This window comes from Camelus dromedarius, chromosome 27 (assembly GCF_036321535.1).
Source record: "Camelus dromedarius isolate mCamDro1 chromosome 27, mCamDro1.pat, whole genome shotgun sequence".
NCBI lineage: Eukaryota > Metazoa > Chordata > Mammalia > Artiodactyla > Camelidae > Camelus > Camelus dromedarius.
Window position 1 is genome coordinate 9,826,031 of NC_087462.1, and position 19,016 is coordinate 9,845,046.

Sequence of the window (19,016 nt, forward strand, 5' to 3'; positions counted from 1 at the left end):
CACTCCCCTCATCTGAAAGCCTGTGAAACATTTGATCACATTTCAGCCTGAAGTGAAGACCAACCTTCTTCCCTTCCTGCCTGCCTTCCCTCCTGATTTCCTGCCTTCCTGCCTTCCCACTCTCCCTCGCTTCCTTCTTTCCTTTGCCAAACACTGATGGCTGCTTTGTGCCAAACACTGGAAAAACAGGTGAAGAGGTAGGGAGACCCAACTAATCAGACCCAGTCCAGTGCTATATGTGCTGTTAGAGGACAGACTGGTAAAAGCAGAAACAGAAGGGACATGCCCCAGCAGTCCAGGGCACAGCAAAGGCTCCCCACCAGCTCCCCCTGCCCCAGCACTGAACCCTGGGACCAGGTTTGTCTGTCTAGTTCTATCTTCCCAACCTGGGGCTGGCCCAGGGCTGGATTGGCTTAGGACCCAGAATTGCCCAGCATGGAGTGGGTACAGTGAGGGTGGGGGTAGGTACATCCCTGTCCACTCTGCCCCCACACACTAACAACTACTCGCAGGTCCTGCCAGGTATCTGCCCTGTATCCCGCCTCCAAAGCCAGCTAGGACTTTTGTCTTCTACCTCCACTCCCGGGACAGCCCCTACAGAAACCACCAGCTCTGGGGGACTTGGCCCCAGGGGAACTGGGAGGACACAGGTGCAGGGTGGGTGGAGCAGGGCAGGGCGAGAAGCAGGCATCCCACACCCACACCAGGACCAGGCTCTGGCTTCTGACCCCAGACAGCTGGCCTCCACAGCATTCAGGTCCCTCACAGGCCACCCTGCTCCAGGGTGCCCCTGAGCTGAGGAACCTTAAGGGGTTGTGTGGAGGGGAGGGGTGTTTGCTTCACTCTCAAGGGAGTGCAGGAGACGGCAGCAGAATGGGCGGGCAGCCCTCCAGCCCCCTGGACAAGCGGCAGCAGCAGCACCTGAGGGGTGAGTGGAGTGGGAAGGGACTGGAATTTGGCAGGTGAGGTTCAGGGCTGGGTTGTCAGGTACACAGGATGCCCTATTAATGTGAATTTCAGATAAGCAATGAATATTTTTAGTATAAGTGTGTCCCAAATTTTGCATGAGGGCATACTTATGCTAAAAAAAGTATTCCTTATTTACCTGAAATTCAAATTTCATTGGTGTTGTGTACCTTTATTTGGTAAATCTGGTAATCCTACTCAGGGCATGGGTTTGGGGTGGAGGGCATGGGGCCAGGTAGGAAGTGCCCCAAGCCCAGCCAGATCTTCCCAGGTGGGCAGGGACCAATAGGCCCCTCCGTGTGAACCCCCGGGATCAAGTCACAATTCCTGATTTGAGTCAAAGAAGAGCCAGTGTCCTCCATCCTCCGTATACACAGTTGAGCACTTACTGTGTTCTGGGCACTAAGGATATGGTGGGCTCATGACCTAGACCAGGAAACAAGGTCAAGTTATCATTATACAAATAGATTCAATAAGAAACTGCAAAGTGTTGAATTATTTTTCCTGTAGTGGCTTAAACAAGATAAAGACGTATTGCTCTCCTATAGAGGGGTACAGTGGCAGGCAGGCTGATAAAAGTGAGGCAACCCACTTCCTTCCATCTTATGGTTTCTACCATGCATGGCTTCTGTGCCTGAGGTCACTTCATGACAGAATGACTGCTGGAGTTCCAGTCATCGGGTCCACATTCTAAGCAGCAAGATAGATATATATTAACATATAGGCAAGTGCACACATCTTCGGGGAACAACCTGAAGAACTTAAACACTTGTGTAATCACCTAGATCAGGATACAGAGCACTTCCATCACCTCAGAAAGTTCCTTTGTGCCGAGCGAAGCTTTTAAAAGATTTTGAAAATCAACCCAGGTAAGGGCCACAAGGAAACTTTTGACTGTAATGGATCTGTTCTTTTTCTTGATTGTGTTGATGATTTTATGGGTGTGTGCATGTGTCAGACTTATTAAATTCTATGCTTTATACGATTAAGGTGTGCTGGACATCTGTTATAAATTAAACCTGAGTCCTTTACCTTCAGGGACCCCCAACCACTATGTGGATGGAAACAGGCTGTGGAGGATTAAGGGTGAATGGAATTGGAGCATGTCTTTTTTGGGCAGTTTTGGGGTGCAGGTAGGAGCCCACAAGTGGCTTCCCTGCTTGTTCTGCCCTCACCCTCTGGCAGGTTGGGAAAGCCTGATACAGCCATCTCCCCATTCTTTTGTCCTTGCAGGCCAAGTGGACATCCTGCTGAGGAACTTCCTGCCCTGCTACCGCGGGCAGCTGGCAGCCTCTGTCCTGCGGAAGATCTCGATAGAGCTGGGCCCTCAGGAGCCTGTGGGATGTCAGCTGCTGCAGAGCAAAGTGGGTGCTGCGATGGGGGAGGGGGTGCTGAGCGGGTGAGTCTGGGGAGGCCGTGTGTTCGTTCAAGGGGCCCTCCTCTCACATTTGCCCTCACTGATGCCACGACCTGGGGTGACTATTAAAAAATCGTTCTTTGAACAGACATTAGCTGGGCATCTACTGCGTGCCATATCGTGGGGCAGGATGCTGGGGACACAGTAGTGACTGAGACAGATCCTTCTCTGCCCTGCAGGGCTCACTGTCTAATTGGAGGAAATGACTAACCAGTATGATGTTAACATATCATGATGCAGGATAACTTCTGAGAATTGCTAGGAAGACAGGAGGAAGGGCGGTGTTGGGGAGGAGCCTGATCTGGAGCTCAGAATGGGAGGGCATTCTAGGCAGAGGGCACAGCCAACGTGAAAGCCCTGGAGTTGGGAAAAACGTGGCCTGACAGAGTGCAGCATCCAAGAGCACAACATGTGCATTGGACCCCCAAGCCTTTTCATGCGCCACCCTCCCCCTTCCTCCTCATGCTTTGGCTGCTACTTCTTCCAAGAAGCCTACCTTGATTACCACTGCTCCCGCCTGAGTCAGGCACCTCCTCTGGAACCCCCATCCATTGCTTCTCCAGCTCAGACCTGGGTCACACATTCGCCACTCCCATCTGTCTGCTTTGGGAGGACCGGGACCAGACCTTGTCTCCCCCTCCCCCTGACCCCTTGTGTCTACATGGTGCCTGCACTTAGTAGAGGCTCAGAAAGTGTTTGTCATGACACAAAAGAGGCTGGAACTGCCAGGCCCCTGTTCCAAATGTCTCCTGAGCTGGCATATGGTGCCCAGGATCTCCCCACGTCCTGTACAACTTAGTCCTCACCAGCTCGGGTGATGGATTTTTGACCAGAGAGGAAACCAATATACAGAGAAGTGAAGTGACCTGACTGCAGTCACACTGCCAGCAATGGGCAGAGGCCTGATTTGAACCCAGAGCCCACACTCCTTATGACACTGGGTCCCCTGCCCCAATCAGGGCTCTGAGATTTTTCCTACTTCTCTCAGATGCCGCTTCTCCCATCTGTGCCTGCCCTGGGGTGGGGGCTCCCTGATACAGAGCCCCTCCCACCTGGGACTCCCCTTGTCCCACTTGGGGCATCATGGGGCCTGAGGGTCGCCCCCGCCTGTGCCTTTAGCCACCTGCTGGTCCCAACCACTTGGGCCTGGGCACAGCTGACATTGAGGTTTAAGCAGCATGGAGAGATTTCCCCTCGCTTCAGTTGGAACATTTTCTTTAATATTTATTTTATTATTTTTACTTTTATTTTGTTTTTCTTTGGTGGTGAGGTAATTAAGGTTTTATTTGCTTATTTATTTAATGCAGGTACTGGGGATTGAACCCAGGACCTCTCATGCACACTAAGCACACACTCTACCACTAAGCTATACCCTCTCCCCATACTTATTTTAGATATTTGCATTAGGTATATAATTTGTATAATAATGTTTTAACAATATTACAGTGAAAAATCTCAGATCTAGGAAGAAGGATGGAGAATCAGTTAAGAAACATCTGAGTTCTCAGTCTGTGCCGAAGAATCAAAACATCACAACTGCTGTTCATTTAGTCATCAAATATTTAATGAGCACCAGCTATGTGCCAGATGCTACTCTGGAACCCAGTGGTGAAAGAAATGCATGCAATTCAGGTGGCCAGGTAGACAGAAGAGGGACAAAGAAAACCAAACAAGGTGATGTCCCACCCTGCTTGAGCTAAGGGTCTATGGAAGGAGGCCTGACTGTTTCTCATAAAGTTAAACTACACTGGCTCCACGACCCCACAATCCCACTTGTATCAGTTAGCTATGCTGTGTAACAATATACCACACAATCAATGCCTAAAATTATGCACGGTTATCGTCTCACAGTTGCTGTGGGTCAGGAATCTAAACAGGGCTTTGCTGGGTCCTTTCTTTCAGAGTCTCTCACAGGCTGCGATCAAGATATTGGCCAGGGCTGGGGTCTCATCTGAGGCTAAAATGGGGAAGGGCCCCCTTGCAAGTAAATTTGGGGAACTGAACAAATTCAGTTTATATTTCAAGGGGCTGCTAACAAGTGCAGGCTGTAAGCGTGCTTGATAAAGAATAACAACACTATACCAGCGGAGCCCAAGCACCCTATACTTGGTGGTGCCCTGGTCACGGCAGGAGCTGTCTGGGTGGTCTGGATACCTGGATACTGGCCCATGTCCCTGACACCTGCCTGCCCCTCCTCTCACAGAAGCTGCCCCGAGTCCGTGAGCACCGAGGGCCCCTGACCCAGCTACAGGGCCACCCACCCCAGTGGCAGCCAATCTTCTGTGTCCTGCGTGGGGATGGCCGGCTGGAGTGGTTCAGCCACAGGGAGGTGAGTGAGTAGGCCGCACCCCTTAACCTTTGGCCTCTCCATCCCCCAACCCCAGGATGGATTTCAGGTCTAGGTCTCAGTTTACCCCATCTTTTTCTTCAGTCATTGACTATGAACGGAGGTCACCTGTGTGCTTGACCCGGGGGTGGGCAACCATCTCCTGTTGTGCCTGGTGGGTAAACTGAGTCCCAGGCTGGGAGTAGGGATTCATTCACGATTGTCAACAGAACTGGGGTTGAAACCATGTGACACTTTTGCATATCAGGCCCGTGTCCTGCTTCCCAGCTGCAGAATTAAGGCAGGTCACTAGTCTCCTTGGGACTCAGTTTCCTCTTCTGTGAAATGGGATGATGATGGTCCATGCCTTACGGGGTATGAGGATTTAATGAAATAATCCTCAGACAGCACTTGGGTACTGGCCTTGCACACAGTGGGTGCTGGCTGCTCAGCTATGGGGGAGGGAGGGAGGAGGTGAGGAAGGGCCGGGCAGAGGAGGGAGGGGTGGAGGCAAGGAGGTGGGGTGGAAGACTTCCCCAGCTAAACCAAAACCTTCCCTTGATCCCACGTGCGGATATAGAAGCCACAGTTTAGACCTGTTCCAAGCCAGTTCTTTGGATGCCTTTTGTAGGAATATGAAAATGGTGACCGTCCTCTGGGCTCTACGGCACTGACAGGGTACACAGTCCTGACTTCCCAGCGTGAATATCTCCGCCTCTTGGATGCTCTCTGCCCAGACTCCTCAGGTAAGGGTCCCAGGGACCTCAAAAGCAGGTTTCTTCACTTTAGCACTGTTGACACTGGGGCCAGATCATTCTCTGCAGTGGGGGCTGCCCTGTGCTTCACACAGTATCCTTGGTCTCCAACTACATGCCAGTAGCACCCTACACCCCAAGTATGACAACCAAATATATCTCCAGACATGGCCCAGTGTCCCAAGGAGCAGCATTGCCTGTGGGGGAGCACCCCAGCTCTAAAAAGAAACACCTATTCTTGTCAGGATGAGAGGTCACCAGAGCAGAATCAAAGTGGCAAATGGTAAGGGAGGGGGAGGGTATACTCAAATGGTAGAGCTCATGCTTGGCATACACAAGGTCCTGGGTTCAATCCCCAGTACCTCCTCTAAAAATAAATAAATAAATAAGTAAACCTGATTACTTCCCCTACAAAAACATAACAAAGTAACAAAGGGTAAAAACAATAAAATCTGATGTCAGCAAACATATGGGGAGAAGGAAACTGGTAGGAGGAGAATCACACAGACTTGTTAAAGGGTTTATTTGTTCAGTCCAGTGTTTCCAGGAGGGTTCTCCTTCTCTCCCTCCCTCCATCCCTCTCCTCCCTCTCCACCCCCTGCTTTTTTCTTCTCCCCTGCCCTTTTTCTTCTCCCCTGCCCCCCTCCTCCTCTGTCTGAATAGGTAAGGTGCAGCGTAACTGGGCTGTCATGCACCCTATGAGGACCTGCATCATCTCATCACTAACTACCCTGTTTCACAGATGAGAACATTGATGCCAAGGACTGTCACACAGTTAGTCGGGGACAGACCAGAATTGCACCCTTTGCTTCACTGAGAGGCTACTGCCTGCCTAAGGATGCGAAGATGTAGCATCAAGAGTCTTCAGAAATGTTGATGATGTTGAAAACATCAGAATCCACCCAAATACCCATTCTTTGGGGTTGATTGAATAAATTATGGCCTGGCCCTTAGAAAGCATGTTGTCCCAGTCAGAAGCAGGAGCCAAAAGGCCAGTTATAGACCAGAAACGTCCACCTTGTTTTAAAAAATGCACCCCACACAGCTCTGTGCAGATTTAAAAATCTGGAGTAATATCCCCCAGATGGTTCATAGCTATTATTATCTCTGAGGACTGAGGTGGAAGGGCTGGATGACCAGGACCAGGAATCATCCACCTTCTGGATTATTGTCTTACTGCCGTCTCTATGTATGACTCTGGAATTCAGAACAGAACACCAAGGATGTAGGAGACCCCAATTAAATTCGTCAAAATTAAATCCACTCAGTTTTGTCCTCCCAACAGCTCTAGGTCATCGGTATGACTTTTTAGCCCATTTTACAGGTAGGAAAACTGAGGTTCAGGGAGATGCAAAACTGTGCCAAGAGCTAGAAAATGACCTGGCCGGACTCAAGCCTGGGCCAAGCTGACTCCAGCACCCCACGGGAAGCAGGGCTCAGATCACATGCCAACTCTGACAGATCGCTGGCCCAGGCTGCAGTGTTAAGGAGGGTGCTGAGGCTGGGAAGCAATGCTGGGATGGATTGCTGATGTCTGCCCTGGGCACACCTCCCCCTGAGACAGAGCTAAAATAAGGATAGAGCAACTATAATAGCCTGGCTCACACTTATTGAGAAACTGATGGAGTCTGGAGCTCCTCTAAGTATTTCATGGTTATTTTCTCCCAGTGAATGAATGATTGTAGAGTGGATGAATGAATGAGGATGTGACCTCCTGTCTTCTTTCAGGAGACCATGCACAGGAAGAGCCTGATACCCTCTTGGAGATGCCTGTGAGCTTCCCCTTGTTCCTGCAGCATCCCTTCCGCCGGCATCTCTGTTTCTCTGCGGCCACAGGGGAGATGCAGCGTGCCTGGAGGCTAGCCCTGCAGGGCGGCATCCGGCTTCGTGGCACAGGTGGGTCCTGGGAAAGGGCAGGAGCTCAGAGTCTGGGTTCAGATGGCTCTGCTCCTGCTGGCTGTGAGATCCTCTGCAAGCCTCAATTTCCTTATCTATAAAATGGACTGTGGGAGAAGACAGAGATACAACCCTGTGGGAGCTTAGCTGGGGGAATCAGGGAGGGCTTCTCAGAGGAGGGGATGTCATAGCTGGGGTCTGAAAAAGATAAGAGGCCAGCTAGGTCAGGTAAAGAAGAGGAACAGTAAACAACAAGGACTTACTGTATAGCACAGGGAACTATATTCAGTATCTTATAATAACCTATAATGAAAAAGAATATGAAAAATAATATATAACTGAATCACTATGTTGTACACCAGAAAATAACACAATATTGTAAATTGACTGTATTTCTATAATCAACTATACTTATAAAAAAAGATACATTCATCTCAATGTTTAAAGCAGCACTATTTACAATTGTCAAGATATGGAAGAAACCTAAGCGTCCATCAACAGATTAACAAAGAAGATGTGGTGTCTATCTACAAGGGAATACTACTCACCCATAAAAGAATGGAATCTTGCCCTTTGCAGCAACATGGGTGGACTTGGAGGGCATTATGCTAAATGAAATAAGATAGAGAAAGACAAATATTTTTACGTATATGTATTCCCACTTATACGTGGAATCTAAAAATACAACAAACTAGTGAATAAAACAAAAAAGAAGCAGACTCAGATATAGAGAACAAACTAGTGGTTAACAGTGGGAAGAGGGAAGGGGGAGGGGCAATATAGGGGTAAGGAATTAAGAGGTACAAATTATTGGCATAAAATAAGCTATAAGGATATATTGTACAACACAGGGAATATAACCAACATTTTATCATAACTATAAATGGAGTATAATCTTTAAAAATTATGAATCAGTATATTGTACACTTGTAATTTGTGTATATAAAAACGTGTGAATCACTATATTGTGCACCTGTAACTTATATAATATTGTATAGAACACAACAAAACAAAACAACAACCCTGGCAACTGGAGACTGCAGTGGGACCTGGGCTGTGACTGCCCACAGGGAATGCCTTTTCCTAAGTGGTATAAATGCCCCACATGGGCTGGTGATGGGCTTAAGGGAGCATGTTCCTGGCTGAGGGCACTTCTTGGGCAAAGTCTGGAAGTGGGTGAGACTTGGCTGTTGGGACCTGGCGAGGAGGTGGAAGGCTTCCTCCTCAGGCGATGGGGAGCCAGGTAGATATGAGAACAGGGGAGGGATGGGCGGGCACTGAGGAGCCGCCACCCTCAGTTCTGCAGCGAAGTCAAGCCCCCGCAGCCCGTGCCTTTCTGGACGCTATACGGGTCTACCGGCAGCAGCAAGGCCACTTTGGCGACGACAACGTGACTCTGGGCTCGGACGCCGAGGTCAGTGCCCGCGCAAGGCCTCACCCGGGACCCCTAGGACCCCTCTCGGTCCACCGTGGCAACCATGGTCTCCACTCCCGCAGGTGCTGACCGCGGTACTGATGCAGGAGCTACAACCAGCGTTGCGAGCCCAGACCTTGCCCAGCCTGCGCGGAGCCCCCCGAGCCCGGGCCTGGGCCTGGACGAAGGTAGGCGCGGGGTCGCGGAGGTGGGGCAGGGACACGCAGGAGACCGCGGAGAGGGACAGAAACCGGACCTTGGTGCCCAGCTTCGCCCTCCCTGCGACTGTCGCCCAACCTCTCTCCCCATCTCTCTGCGTCTCTGTCTCTGTCTCTGTCTCTCTGTCCCCTCACCCCCGCCCCATCTCGGGCTTCTACCGCGCCCCTGGCGGTGTGGGGTCCCTTCCGGCCGTCTGGGCAGCTACTAGACGCCGTCCACGCCGCCGTCCTAGCCGGGGCCTCCGCGGGGCTCCGCGCCTTCCAGCCAGAAAAGGACGAGCTGCTTGTGGGCCTAGAGAAGACGATCCGTCCAGACGCGGACCAGATGCTGAGGCTGCGGGCGCGCGTGGCTGGGAGGCTGCGAGGTGAGGTCTGGGGGCGTGGCCTGTAGGGGCGTGGCCTGAGTGGGAAGGGTGGGGCCGAGAGCCTGAGAAGAAGGGGTATGAGCTGCGGGGCCTTTGGTTTGGGACCCAGCAGAGGCCGACCAGAAAGGAAAGGGCGGGGCCTAAGTAGGAGAATGGGCGCGACCTTGAGATAGTCTCGAGGGGGCGAGACGGGGCGGGGTTAAGAGGGAGGGCGGAGCCCCGGGAAGGGGGTGGGCCAGGAATAGAGTGGGTGAGACCCGAGACCGGGTTGGGAGAGGCGCGGAGGCGTTGGCGGTAAGCAGGCCTGACCCGGGTTGTGGGTTGTCCGGTCAGAGGTCAGACGGCGGAGATGGCTCCCATTCAGCTCAGTAACAAAGAGACCCGGGTTGGAATCCCGACTGTACCTTCCAGAGTGAGCCTTTGAGCCGATCCCCATCGCACTTGAAGCCTCCGTTTTCTCATCTGTAAAACGGAGTAGAAGAGGTTGCTCAGAGTCTGCACTCCCGACCACCTAGCCCTCTTGAGCTCAGGGCCGCACTCCCTCCCCGCTACCACCCATTTGCGGAGTACCTAGAGAAGACGATCCAGGCCAGTGTCTTCCACTCACAGCTGCAGTCCAGGGCCCCCTTGATTCGTGCCTGCACAGGAAGGTGGACGCGCAGCTGCCCCGGCTCACTCAGACACTGCTGAGCACCGTGGAAGCCGAACTCGCAGCCGTGCAGACCCTCCTAACCCAGGGCATGGGCCGTCTGTCCCGCCACCTGCGTGGGAGCCCCTCGGGCACCCAACTGCGGAAGGAGGTGAGCTCTAGTGGATGGGGGTTCATCGGGCCTATGGACAGAATATTAACTTTATAGAAGAGTTGCGTGAACATTGCATCTTGATTGAAAAATCTCTGAACTTTGCTCTAGGCTACTTTTTACTTACGGTGGACTGCCATGATATGGTCACTGTGGCACAGATTATAACATGGGAGAAAGGAGTAAGATGACATGATTAGCATTTTAGTAAGATCAGTCTGGAGTTACCTTCCTGGCAAACTCTTCCTCCTCCCGTTCTCCTGTTTGGTCACAGCCCACCCCATCTCCTGAGCCAAAGTTCTGCTCCACGCAGGTCAGCTCAGTTCTACTGATGTTAAATGAGAGCCTACCAGGTATCAGGAAGCCTTCAACTTGTTAAACCTCTGTTGACCTTTAAAATAAAATAGCCAGTTATTTTACCAGCAAAATGTTTTTTGGGGGACTAGCAGAGGAATTGCAATCTGGGACATGCAGGCTACAGCAAAATCACAAGCAAGCTCAGCAAAGGAGAGGAACAATACTTTGTAGAGAAAAAGGAGGATGTTAGGAGGGGCTGCTTTGAAGGTAAGTCCACTGGAGAAAAGCAAGAGTGCAGGGTGGTGACAGCTTCTCATTGGCTAAATGGTGGTAGTTTCTCATTGGTTGGGGCTGTTGCTGGGAATGAGAAAATCTTCCCCTGCTAGAGTGGTAAAGTAGTAACCTTCTTCTTGTTGGAGATGCAAGGTGTGCTTCTTCCTGCCTGGGATCTGCAGAGGGCAAGGAGTGGCAGTGCATGAGCACTCCCCCTTCAGGGCTTTGAGATTTCATTTTAAGTGAAGTTTCCCTTTACCGATTTTCACATCTCCATTTCATAATCACCTCCTCTAGAAACTTCCCCTGGTCCTTTCTGCATCTGCTGCTGCCTGTGCTTCCCTCCTCCCAGAATTGTTTTCACACCGCTGTAGTTGTTTGTCTATCCTCTGTCTCCCTGAACTTTTTTCCGTGAGCAGGTTGAGAGCAAACAGTATGTTGGATTATTCCATTTTTGCAACCATAGGACCCAGCACAAAGAGAGCATCAGGCAATGGGCATAGATGCAACAAGGATCTGAGTTGCCCATTTCGCCTCAGTCATGGCAGCACCACATGTTATTTTTTTCACATTTTACCATTTTATGCCCATCACCCATACCACATTGTAACTTTTATTATGCATTTTTTTGGTGATAACTGAAGTGGGATGTGTTTTCATTTGCATTTCTCTTTCAATGGATTGGCTGTGAGGTCCTTGGCCCCACCTTTCCATTGGCTGGTGGTGTTTTTCTCACCCGACGGCCATTGAAACATAGGTTTACTCATTTGGGGAGATGCCATGGGACCCAGAGTTGATGCAGATCTGCTACCGTGAGGCTGAGCAGAGCCAGGGACGCCTGGGGCAGCTGGCAGCACCATTTGGCTTCTTCGGAACACAAAGCCTGGTATTTGGAGCCCAGGATCTGGCACAGCAGGTGAGGATGAGTGGGAGACTGGGAGGCACAGATGGCAGCCTCCACTGAGCAGGTGCCATGTGTGTGCCGGGGAGCCCACGATGACCGACACAGACCTGGCCTTCCTTTGGGCCCTCCCAGGCTCCCAGTGTCATGAAGACATGAGCTCATGACCAGGCAGTGACTATGCATGGTGGACAGGGTTTTGGTGGGGACACGCAAAGGTGCTATGGGAAACCTAAGGAGACACCCGATCCATCTCCAAGGTTGGGAGGGCTTCCAAGAGGAAAGGACCGCTAGGCTGGGGCAGCAAGGGGGAAGAATGGGAATGGGGCATGCCCTAGGTAGTGTGGATAGTCCCTGGGAGGTGAGAGAGCTTGTTTGCATTTGGGGAAAGTGAAGCAATTTAGAGACACTGGGCTGTAGGTTTGAGGAGGGCAAAAATGTGGGAGATGTGCCAAGTGAGGTGGCAGTGGGGGACTGGATCAGGGCCTTGAGTGTGGGGCTAAGAGGGCTGGGCTCTGTCTGAGGGCAATGGGAGCCACAGCAGGTATGTGAGCAGGGCAGGGCCATGACCAGATTCAAAGTTTTTTAGAAAGCCATGCCTGCTATGGGGAGCAGTGGCTGTCAGGGGCAGGAGTGGAGGAGGCATGGAGAAGGTCTGAACCAGATTGGGTTGGTGGAGAGAAGCAGGATTGTTTTTTAAAGGTGAAGGGGATGGGACTTGCTAATAGACATGGTGAGTGAAAGAGACAGGAATTCAGAAGGCCCAGCGCTGCCTGGCGAGGTTGTTCAGTTTGTGTACTGCACAAGAGTGCTCAGCCAAGGAGGCTGAACTCTGGGCAGCACTCTGCTCCCCAGGTTGGGCACCCTGGCACCATCCTCCAGAGGTTTTCTGCCACTTTGCACATAGGTCCCCACTGATTGGATGAGCCCCAGGTCCTGAGAGGAGGAGGAGGGTACTGTTTCTTGAGACAAGAGGAAGATTGGGGGAAAGAGCTGGTCAGGGCAGGCTGGATGCTGAGAAGGTTTCAGCCAGGCAGGCATGGGCTCCAGAAACAGCATGGGTGCCTGGGGCTCATTCCAGCATCTCTTCTCACAGCTCATGGCTGACGCCGTGGCCACCTTCCTGCAGCTGGCCGACCAGTGTCTGACTACAGCCCTGGACCGTGACCAGGCCGCTCAGCAGCTGGAGAAAGTCAGGGGGCGTGTGTTAAAGGTGAGGTCCACGGGGAGGCCATGGCAGTGGCCCTGGGTGCTCAGATGTTTACTGGACCAGCTGCCCTGTGTGTCATGCAGAAATTCCAGTCGGATAGTGGCTCAGCGAGGAGGCAGTTCATCCACGGGTGGCTGCTCGGCATCTTCTTGCCCTTTGTGTTGAGCCAGCTGGAGCCAAGCTGCAAAGCGGTGAGCTGATGGAGGACAGGTCCTTTAGAGCAATCAAGTGCCTGTATCTTTCTGTAAGGTGGGAAGAGTGTTCTCTTCGTCACAGAGCCACTGTGACAATTAGAGACTTTTGTTCCCTGAGCCCTGGGGCTAAATTGGATAGCTCTTCTGGGCTCCCACAATACCCTCTGCTTCTCCCATGACAATGTTCAGTGTTTGCCACTTGAGAGCTGGGATGGGGTCCCATGCGTCGCATATCAGCAGGTGACACAGGCTTCAGGGAAGGGAGTGGGGAGAGGAGGAGTGTACGTGTGTGGGGGGGGTGCTGAGTGGTTAGGGAGGCTCTCCCTGAGATGACACTTAAGAAGCAGTGAACTGAAGCCATGAGCCATGTCCCAGGGAAGGGTGTTCCAGGCAGAGAGTCTAGCATGTGCAAAGGTCCTGAGGTAGGTCTATGCCTTGTGTGTTGGAGAAACAGTGAGGAGGCAAGTGTGGAGCTTGCTGAACAAGGGGGTAGGAAGGAGATGAGGACAGAGGTCTCAGGGGCCTGGCTACACAAGGCTTCAGGGCACCAGGAAGTGGTCCACATCAGGGGTCAGGCAGGAAGTGTCTGTAAGGTGTCCTAGCAGAGACACCTGTACTATTCCTATTGAGGGGTGATGCGCTTTGTTTTGTAAATTCTCCACAACAATCTGAGGGAATAACGAATCAAGGAGTTCATTTTAAAGATGAGGAAACTGAATTCTAAGGATCCCTAGCTAAGCAAGGTCAGAGCTGGGGCGTGAACCCATGTCCCACATAGCCCACCCCTCCAGCCCAGCCCCTAAACTGCCTTGCTTCCAGGAGCTGTCTGAGTTTGAAGGGGAAGTCCTTGCTGTGGGCAGCCCTGCTCTGACCATCGAGGGCATCTATGAGGAAGTTGTCCGGGGAGTCCTGCTGCAGAGGATCAATGGAGGTGAGCCCCGCCCCCTGCAGCTCAAGGGAGCCTGGTGAACCCTGGCTGTGTATTCTGAGTCCTACCCGGGTCCCAGTTGCCTCTCACTTCCTGTGAACACTAGCCCTTTGACTGAGGGCTGGGATTAGGACAGAAGGGGTCTGGGGTGGGTGAGCCTAGAGGGGCCATGTTGGAGCCTCCCTGAAGGAGGGGACATTGGAGTAAGTTTTGCAGGGTGTGTGTAGGAGTTCTTAAGATGAGAGAAGGGAGGCAAAATTTTAAAAACTGGGGATTGACATCTACTTTAAAAAAATTATTTTGGAAGAAGTAATTAGGTTTATTTGTTTATTTTAATGGAAGTACTGGGGATTGAAGCCAGGATCTCGTGCACGCTAAGCATGTGCTCTGCCACTGAGCTATACCCTTCCCGTAGACATTTACATTTATTCATTCAACAACCTCTCCCTGCTTTATTCTGGGCTGGCATTGAGGCCCCAAGAGTACTTGGATTCAACTGAAGGTCAGCCTCTCAGGATTTCCTGGGCTAAGAAGAGCTTCCTGAACCCCCTTTTCTCCCTTTCACCTCATCTCTTCCTTCATGACCCAATGTCTGGGACCATGGAGACATGGAGAGACTTGTGTACCAGCAGGGGGATGAACAATTTGTATGGTGATTCAGGGAGTGTCACAGCATCCACGTGGCTGACACAGGAGGAAGGAGAGGAGGCTGGAGGCTGCTGGGGTAGCCATGCAGGACCTTGAATGACAGGCAGAGGAGTTTAGACATTTGGCAGCAGGCAATCAGGAGCCATGGAGGGTGTGTGAGCAGAGAACAACAGTGGCCAGGCTGGAAGCTAGGGAGGATGCTGAGGGTGTGGTCTTGGAGGCAAAGGATGGACTTGAGCAGGGGTAGCAACCAAGGGGATGAAGCCCAGGCCTGAGGAGGAGGCAGAAGCCAGAGGCTGTTGTTGGCCTGGGGTGTCACTGAGTGCATAGGAGGGACCACAAACCTGAGGATGGTGCAGAAATAAAGGAGAGGAGCCCAAAAAGCCTGATTTGAAGGACACAAAGAGGAAGAAAGGATGCAGAAGGAGCAATTGGAGAGATGGGAGAAACCCAGACATAGCAGCGTTCTGGGAGCCAGGAAATAAAGGTGACAAGTGTCCTTGGTCTGTGGGTGGCCAAGCAAAAAGAACCTGGTTCCCTTACATTTTAAATGGAAAAAGGCTATTCTCTGATTGGAAAAAAAATTTTTTCAGAAACAAGTTTCTATTCCTAGAGGTTTTACATGTCCTTGAGGGGAGCTGGGGGTTGGAGGGGGGTGTCTGTCTTCAATTGATTTGTGATGGCTGTTTGGAACACTGTGTAGGAAGGTGGAGCAGGTAGCATCCAGGCTCAGGGAAAGTGTGGGGATCGGCTAGCAATGTCTGCCATGGGCAGAGGCATGGAGAGAGGCTCATGTGGGCCACTAGTTTAGGGGTCCTGGTTGAGACATCTCCTCCATCCTTTGCCCTCTGTGACCTCTCTGGGAAAATTCATGAAAACCCTGGAATGCTGGGGTTTATACAGGTGGGCCAAGGAGTTTATCTCTTTTGTTTTTGTTTTTTGTTTGTTTGAGGGGAGGGGATTAGGTTTATTTATTTATTTATTTTAATGGAGGTACTGGGAATTGAGCCCAGGAACTTAGCTGTACCCTCCTCCCCATCTTTTATTTTAGAATTGACAAAAGCCCTTGGTGCCAGCAACATGTCCTGCACTCTGGATGGCTGCTCGGAGGCTCCATGGGACCAGGCAGGTGCAGGTGAGGACCTCACAGGTTCTTACCCCAAGCCAGTGAATTGCTGGCGGGTGGGGGGGGGGCAGTGTTGGGTATACAAGATGGCTATGAGCATGGATTCCTGGATGGAATAGCATGCACCTTGTCTCCTGACCTTGGCCAAGTTTGTGGTGAACTAGGGCAATGGGGAGCCACACAGTATGCCCGAGCTACAGAGGTACCCTCTGACGTGCATTTGAATTTGTGTCCCATCTCTTCTTGCCAGCACTCTGTGGAGACTCTCCCTGTGGCTACTGGTTCCCAACACTGGTGGGAGAGGTTGTGGTGATGGGAGCCTTGGGTTTACCTCGAGAAAGCTCTCTAGTAAGATGAGTGCAGGGAGCTGTGCTTAGGGGCACAGCTTCCTACAGTGAGCTGCTTGTTGGAGCAGTAAATGCATCTAGGGCAGAGGCTGGCACTGGTCGTGGTGAAGGGATCCTGAACTCCAGCCCTAAGATGGAAATATTTCATGAGGACGTCCCTGAAATGGGGCAGGAAACAACTGGGCCAACTAGAAGAGGACCAGTGGGCAGGCGGCTTAAAATGTGGATGTTCAGAACCCAGGGCAGATGAAGGGATTCTAGAGCAGCTCACAGCTCAACCCCCTCGAATATCACTGCTTGGAGAGCCTTGTGAGCCCACCCAGTTAAGCAGCTCCCACATTCTTCACCCACAGAAACTCTGAGATAATAAATGTATATAGTTTTCAGTGGCTAACTTCTGGTGTCATTTGTTATGCCACAATAGCTAACTAATACACTCCCTAGCTGATTTGGGGCAGCAGCTCATAGTCCGTTGCTGCAGATAAACTGATGAATATTTACACTCATGGGGATAAATGAAGATTAAACAGACTTCTGAGGGTGGGGTGGAGGAATAGCTCAGTGGTAGAGCACGTGCTCAATGCACAAGGTCCTGGGTTCAATCTCCAGTACCTCCAATAAAAAATAATTAAATAAAATATGACACAAATGAAGTTATTTACAAAACAGACACAGACTCACAGATATAGAAACAAAAAACAACAACAAAATAGACTTCTGGGTGTCAGAATCTCTGGAGATTTGCAACTTGAGGATGAGAGATTGTTGATGGGCTGCTTAATCTATTTAACCAGAACCTAACTGATGATGGGGTTTTGCTTCTAGTCTTTTGCACTAACAGCTAACACCACAGTGAATGACCTTGTATATATTTCTCCTGCAAGTGCATGTCCTTGGGTAAATCCCCCAAGGTGAAATCTCACAGTTTACAGCATGCATGTTTGTCATTTCAATGGCAGTCTCTAGAGTGCTGTTCATCAGGGTGGTCCCATCTGGTGCCTGTCATCTATGTATAGGTGGCCCATCTCCCCACAGGCTGAGCTGATTTGGGATTTCTCAGATCTTCTGGGTGAAAAATGATGTCTTGGCATCATTTTAATGGTAGATCTTATTGGGGATGAGGTGGAGAATCTTATCATGTGTTTAGGAGCTTCTCTGTGAACCTCCATTTCTCTCTGTGACCTATTTATCTGCTGGGTACTTGTACATTTCTATTACTTTTTTGGGGGTGGGAGTATTAGATTTATTTATTTATGTATTTTCAAAGGAGTTTCCTAGGACTGAACCCAGGACCTCATGCATGGTAAGCATACATTCTACCATTGAGCTATACCCTCCCCACCCAATTTTTTTTTTTAATAGAAGTACTGGGGATTGACCCCAGGACCTCACACATGCTAAGCATGCATTCTACCACTGAGCTAAACTCCACCCCCTCTATTAAGTTTTTATTGTTAAGCCTTCATTTACTGGGTATGTATTATGTGCCAGGTATTTGATGTGTCCAGATATTTTGGCATCCTATGATACTTCCCATTTTACAGATGTGGAAACTGAGGCTCAGAGAGGGACTTGCTCCAGGCAACCAGGCTCCAGCACCGAGATCCGGCCACTCTGCCCACTGCCTCCTCCAGGGACACTCCAGAGCTGAATCACTGTCCACATTCATTGTTGTTTCCAATGGATAAATGTCTACTAGTGGAATTTCTGAGTCAAAGCATATGTACCATTTCAAGGCTTTTATAACCTCCCACACACCTCCACCTGACTCCTCTCCAGAAAGGATATGCCTTATTTACTCCCACCAGCAAACTTTGTGCATATTCTCCATATCCTTTCCAAATACTAGAAATGTTCATAAAAGAAAAAACTGACAATTTGATAGAATACAAATTTCATTGTTTCATTTGGAATTTCTTTCATGACTAAATTGAACCTAAAAATATGTTTATTAACCATTTATATATTTGTGTGTTTATACGTTTTGTTTTAGTGAATTTCCTCTTCATGGCTTTTACCTACTTTTGTCTTCAGGAGATTTTATCTTTTGCTTATTGATCTTTAATAACTCGTTGCATATTAAGGATATTAACACTTTGTTCTGCAGGCTATAGATTTTTTTTTTCTCAGATTCCTGTGGGCCTTTTGGGTTTGTCTATTTGCTCTAAATCTTAATTTGGTATCAAGTTTCCCAGCTGAGAATAGAGCTTTTATTGGCTTCCTTCTGCTTGCCAGAAAAGTCATCTGTCCACTGGAGGTTGGCAGCTTCTCCACATCACAAGTCTTCCAGCTGCTCTGGAGTAGGTTCCGGAGGGATTTCCCCAGTGTTTTTCTCAGTTCAGCTTTCAGAGAGGGAAATGCACACTCCATGGTTTCCTCTCATTCTGCCTGGGAATTTTCATCCTTCCCTGAGAGAATGAGACTTTCGTCACTTTTCCTGACTTTTGCCCTACTGTCCTTTGCCCACATTGAGGACACACTATCTGTGCCCTGAATTTTACTTAACAATATTGAGCCTCTCCCCCACCACTCACGTGAATATAGATTTGAGCATCATTCTTAAAACTTCATTTTTAAGAATGCCACGAAAATGATCAATTAGAAAATAGATTATTGGGTAACAATCTTCTTGTAGCATTTCTATGGGAACGCCCACTTGCCTCTGGAGCAAGTGCTCAGCACGTTCCATCTTCACATCAACTTTGCGGGGTCGTTATTTTACAGATAGACAAACTGAGGCCCACACAGCAAGCCCACGCGGGGGCTGGATTTGAAGCCAGGTCTGGGGACACAAGGGCCCGTGCGCTTAGTACCCAACAACCCCTGAGAACATCCCAGGGAGACTGAGAACTATCAGGTTGAAAACGAAAACTCATGCTGCAGCAGAGGAAACTGAGGCTCAGATCTTTCGAGTCCCAAACCAGATAGTAACTAT

General features: G+C 50.2%; 1 protein-coding gene across 6 annotated transcripts; it reads left to right on the forward strand.

The window, feature by feature from the left end:
- The first annotated feature begins 689 nt into the window (after window positions 1–689).
- Window positions 690–18,046, forward strand: NIBAN3 (niban apoptosis regulator 3). 6 transcript variants are annotated; one of them, XM_064479988.1, is made up of 15 exons: window positions 727–928; window positions 2,200–2,330; window positions 4,587–4,712; window positions 5,341–5,455; window positions 7,193–7,360; window positions 8,659–8,774; window positions 8,858–8,962; window positions 9,195–9,357; window positions 9,967–10,157; window positions 11,503–11,643; window positions 12,725–12,841; window positions 12,922–13,029; window positions 13,852–13,963; window positions 15,660–15,743; window positions 17,626–18,046. In XM_064479988.1, exons 1-15 carry the CDS (start codon window positions 874–876, stop codon window positions 17,730–17,732), a joined length of 1,839 nt encoding a protein of 612 aa, XP_064336058.1. In that variant the 5' UTR covers window positions 727–873; the 3' UTR covers window positions 17,733–18,046. The 6 variants fall into 6 exon arrangements, with proteins under 6 accessions (XP_031293439.2, XP_064336058.1, XP_010993396.3 ...); XM_010995094.3 differs by having other exon boundaries at window positions 11,485–11,643; window positions 17,626–18,044; XM_064479989.1 differs by lacking the exon at window positions 17,626–18,046 and adding an exon at window positions 17,349–17,607 and having other exon boundaries at window positions 11,485–11,643.
- The last annotated feature ends 970 nt before the right edge of the window (window positions 18,047–19,016 follow it).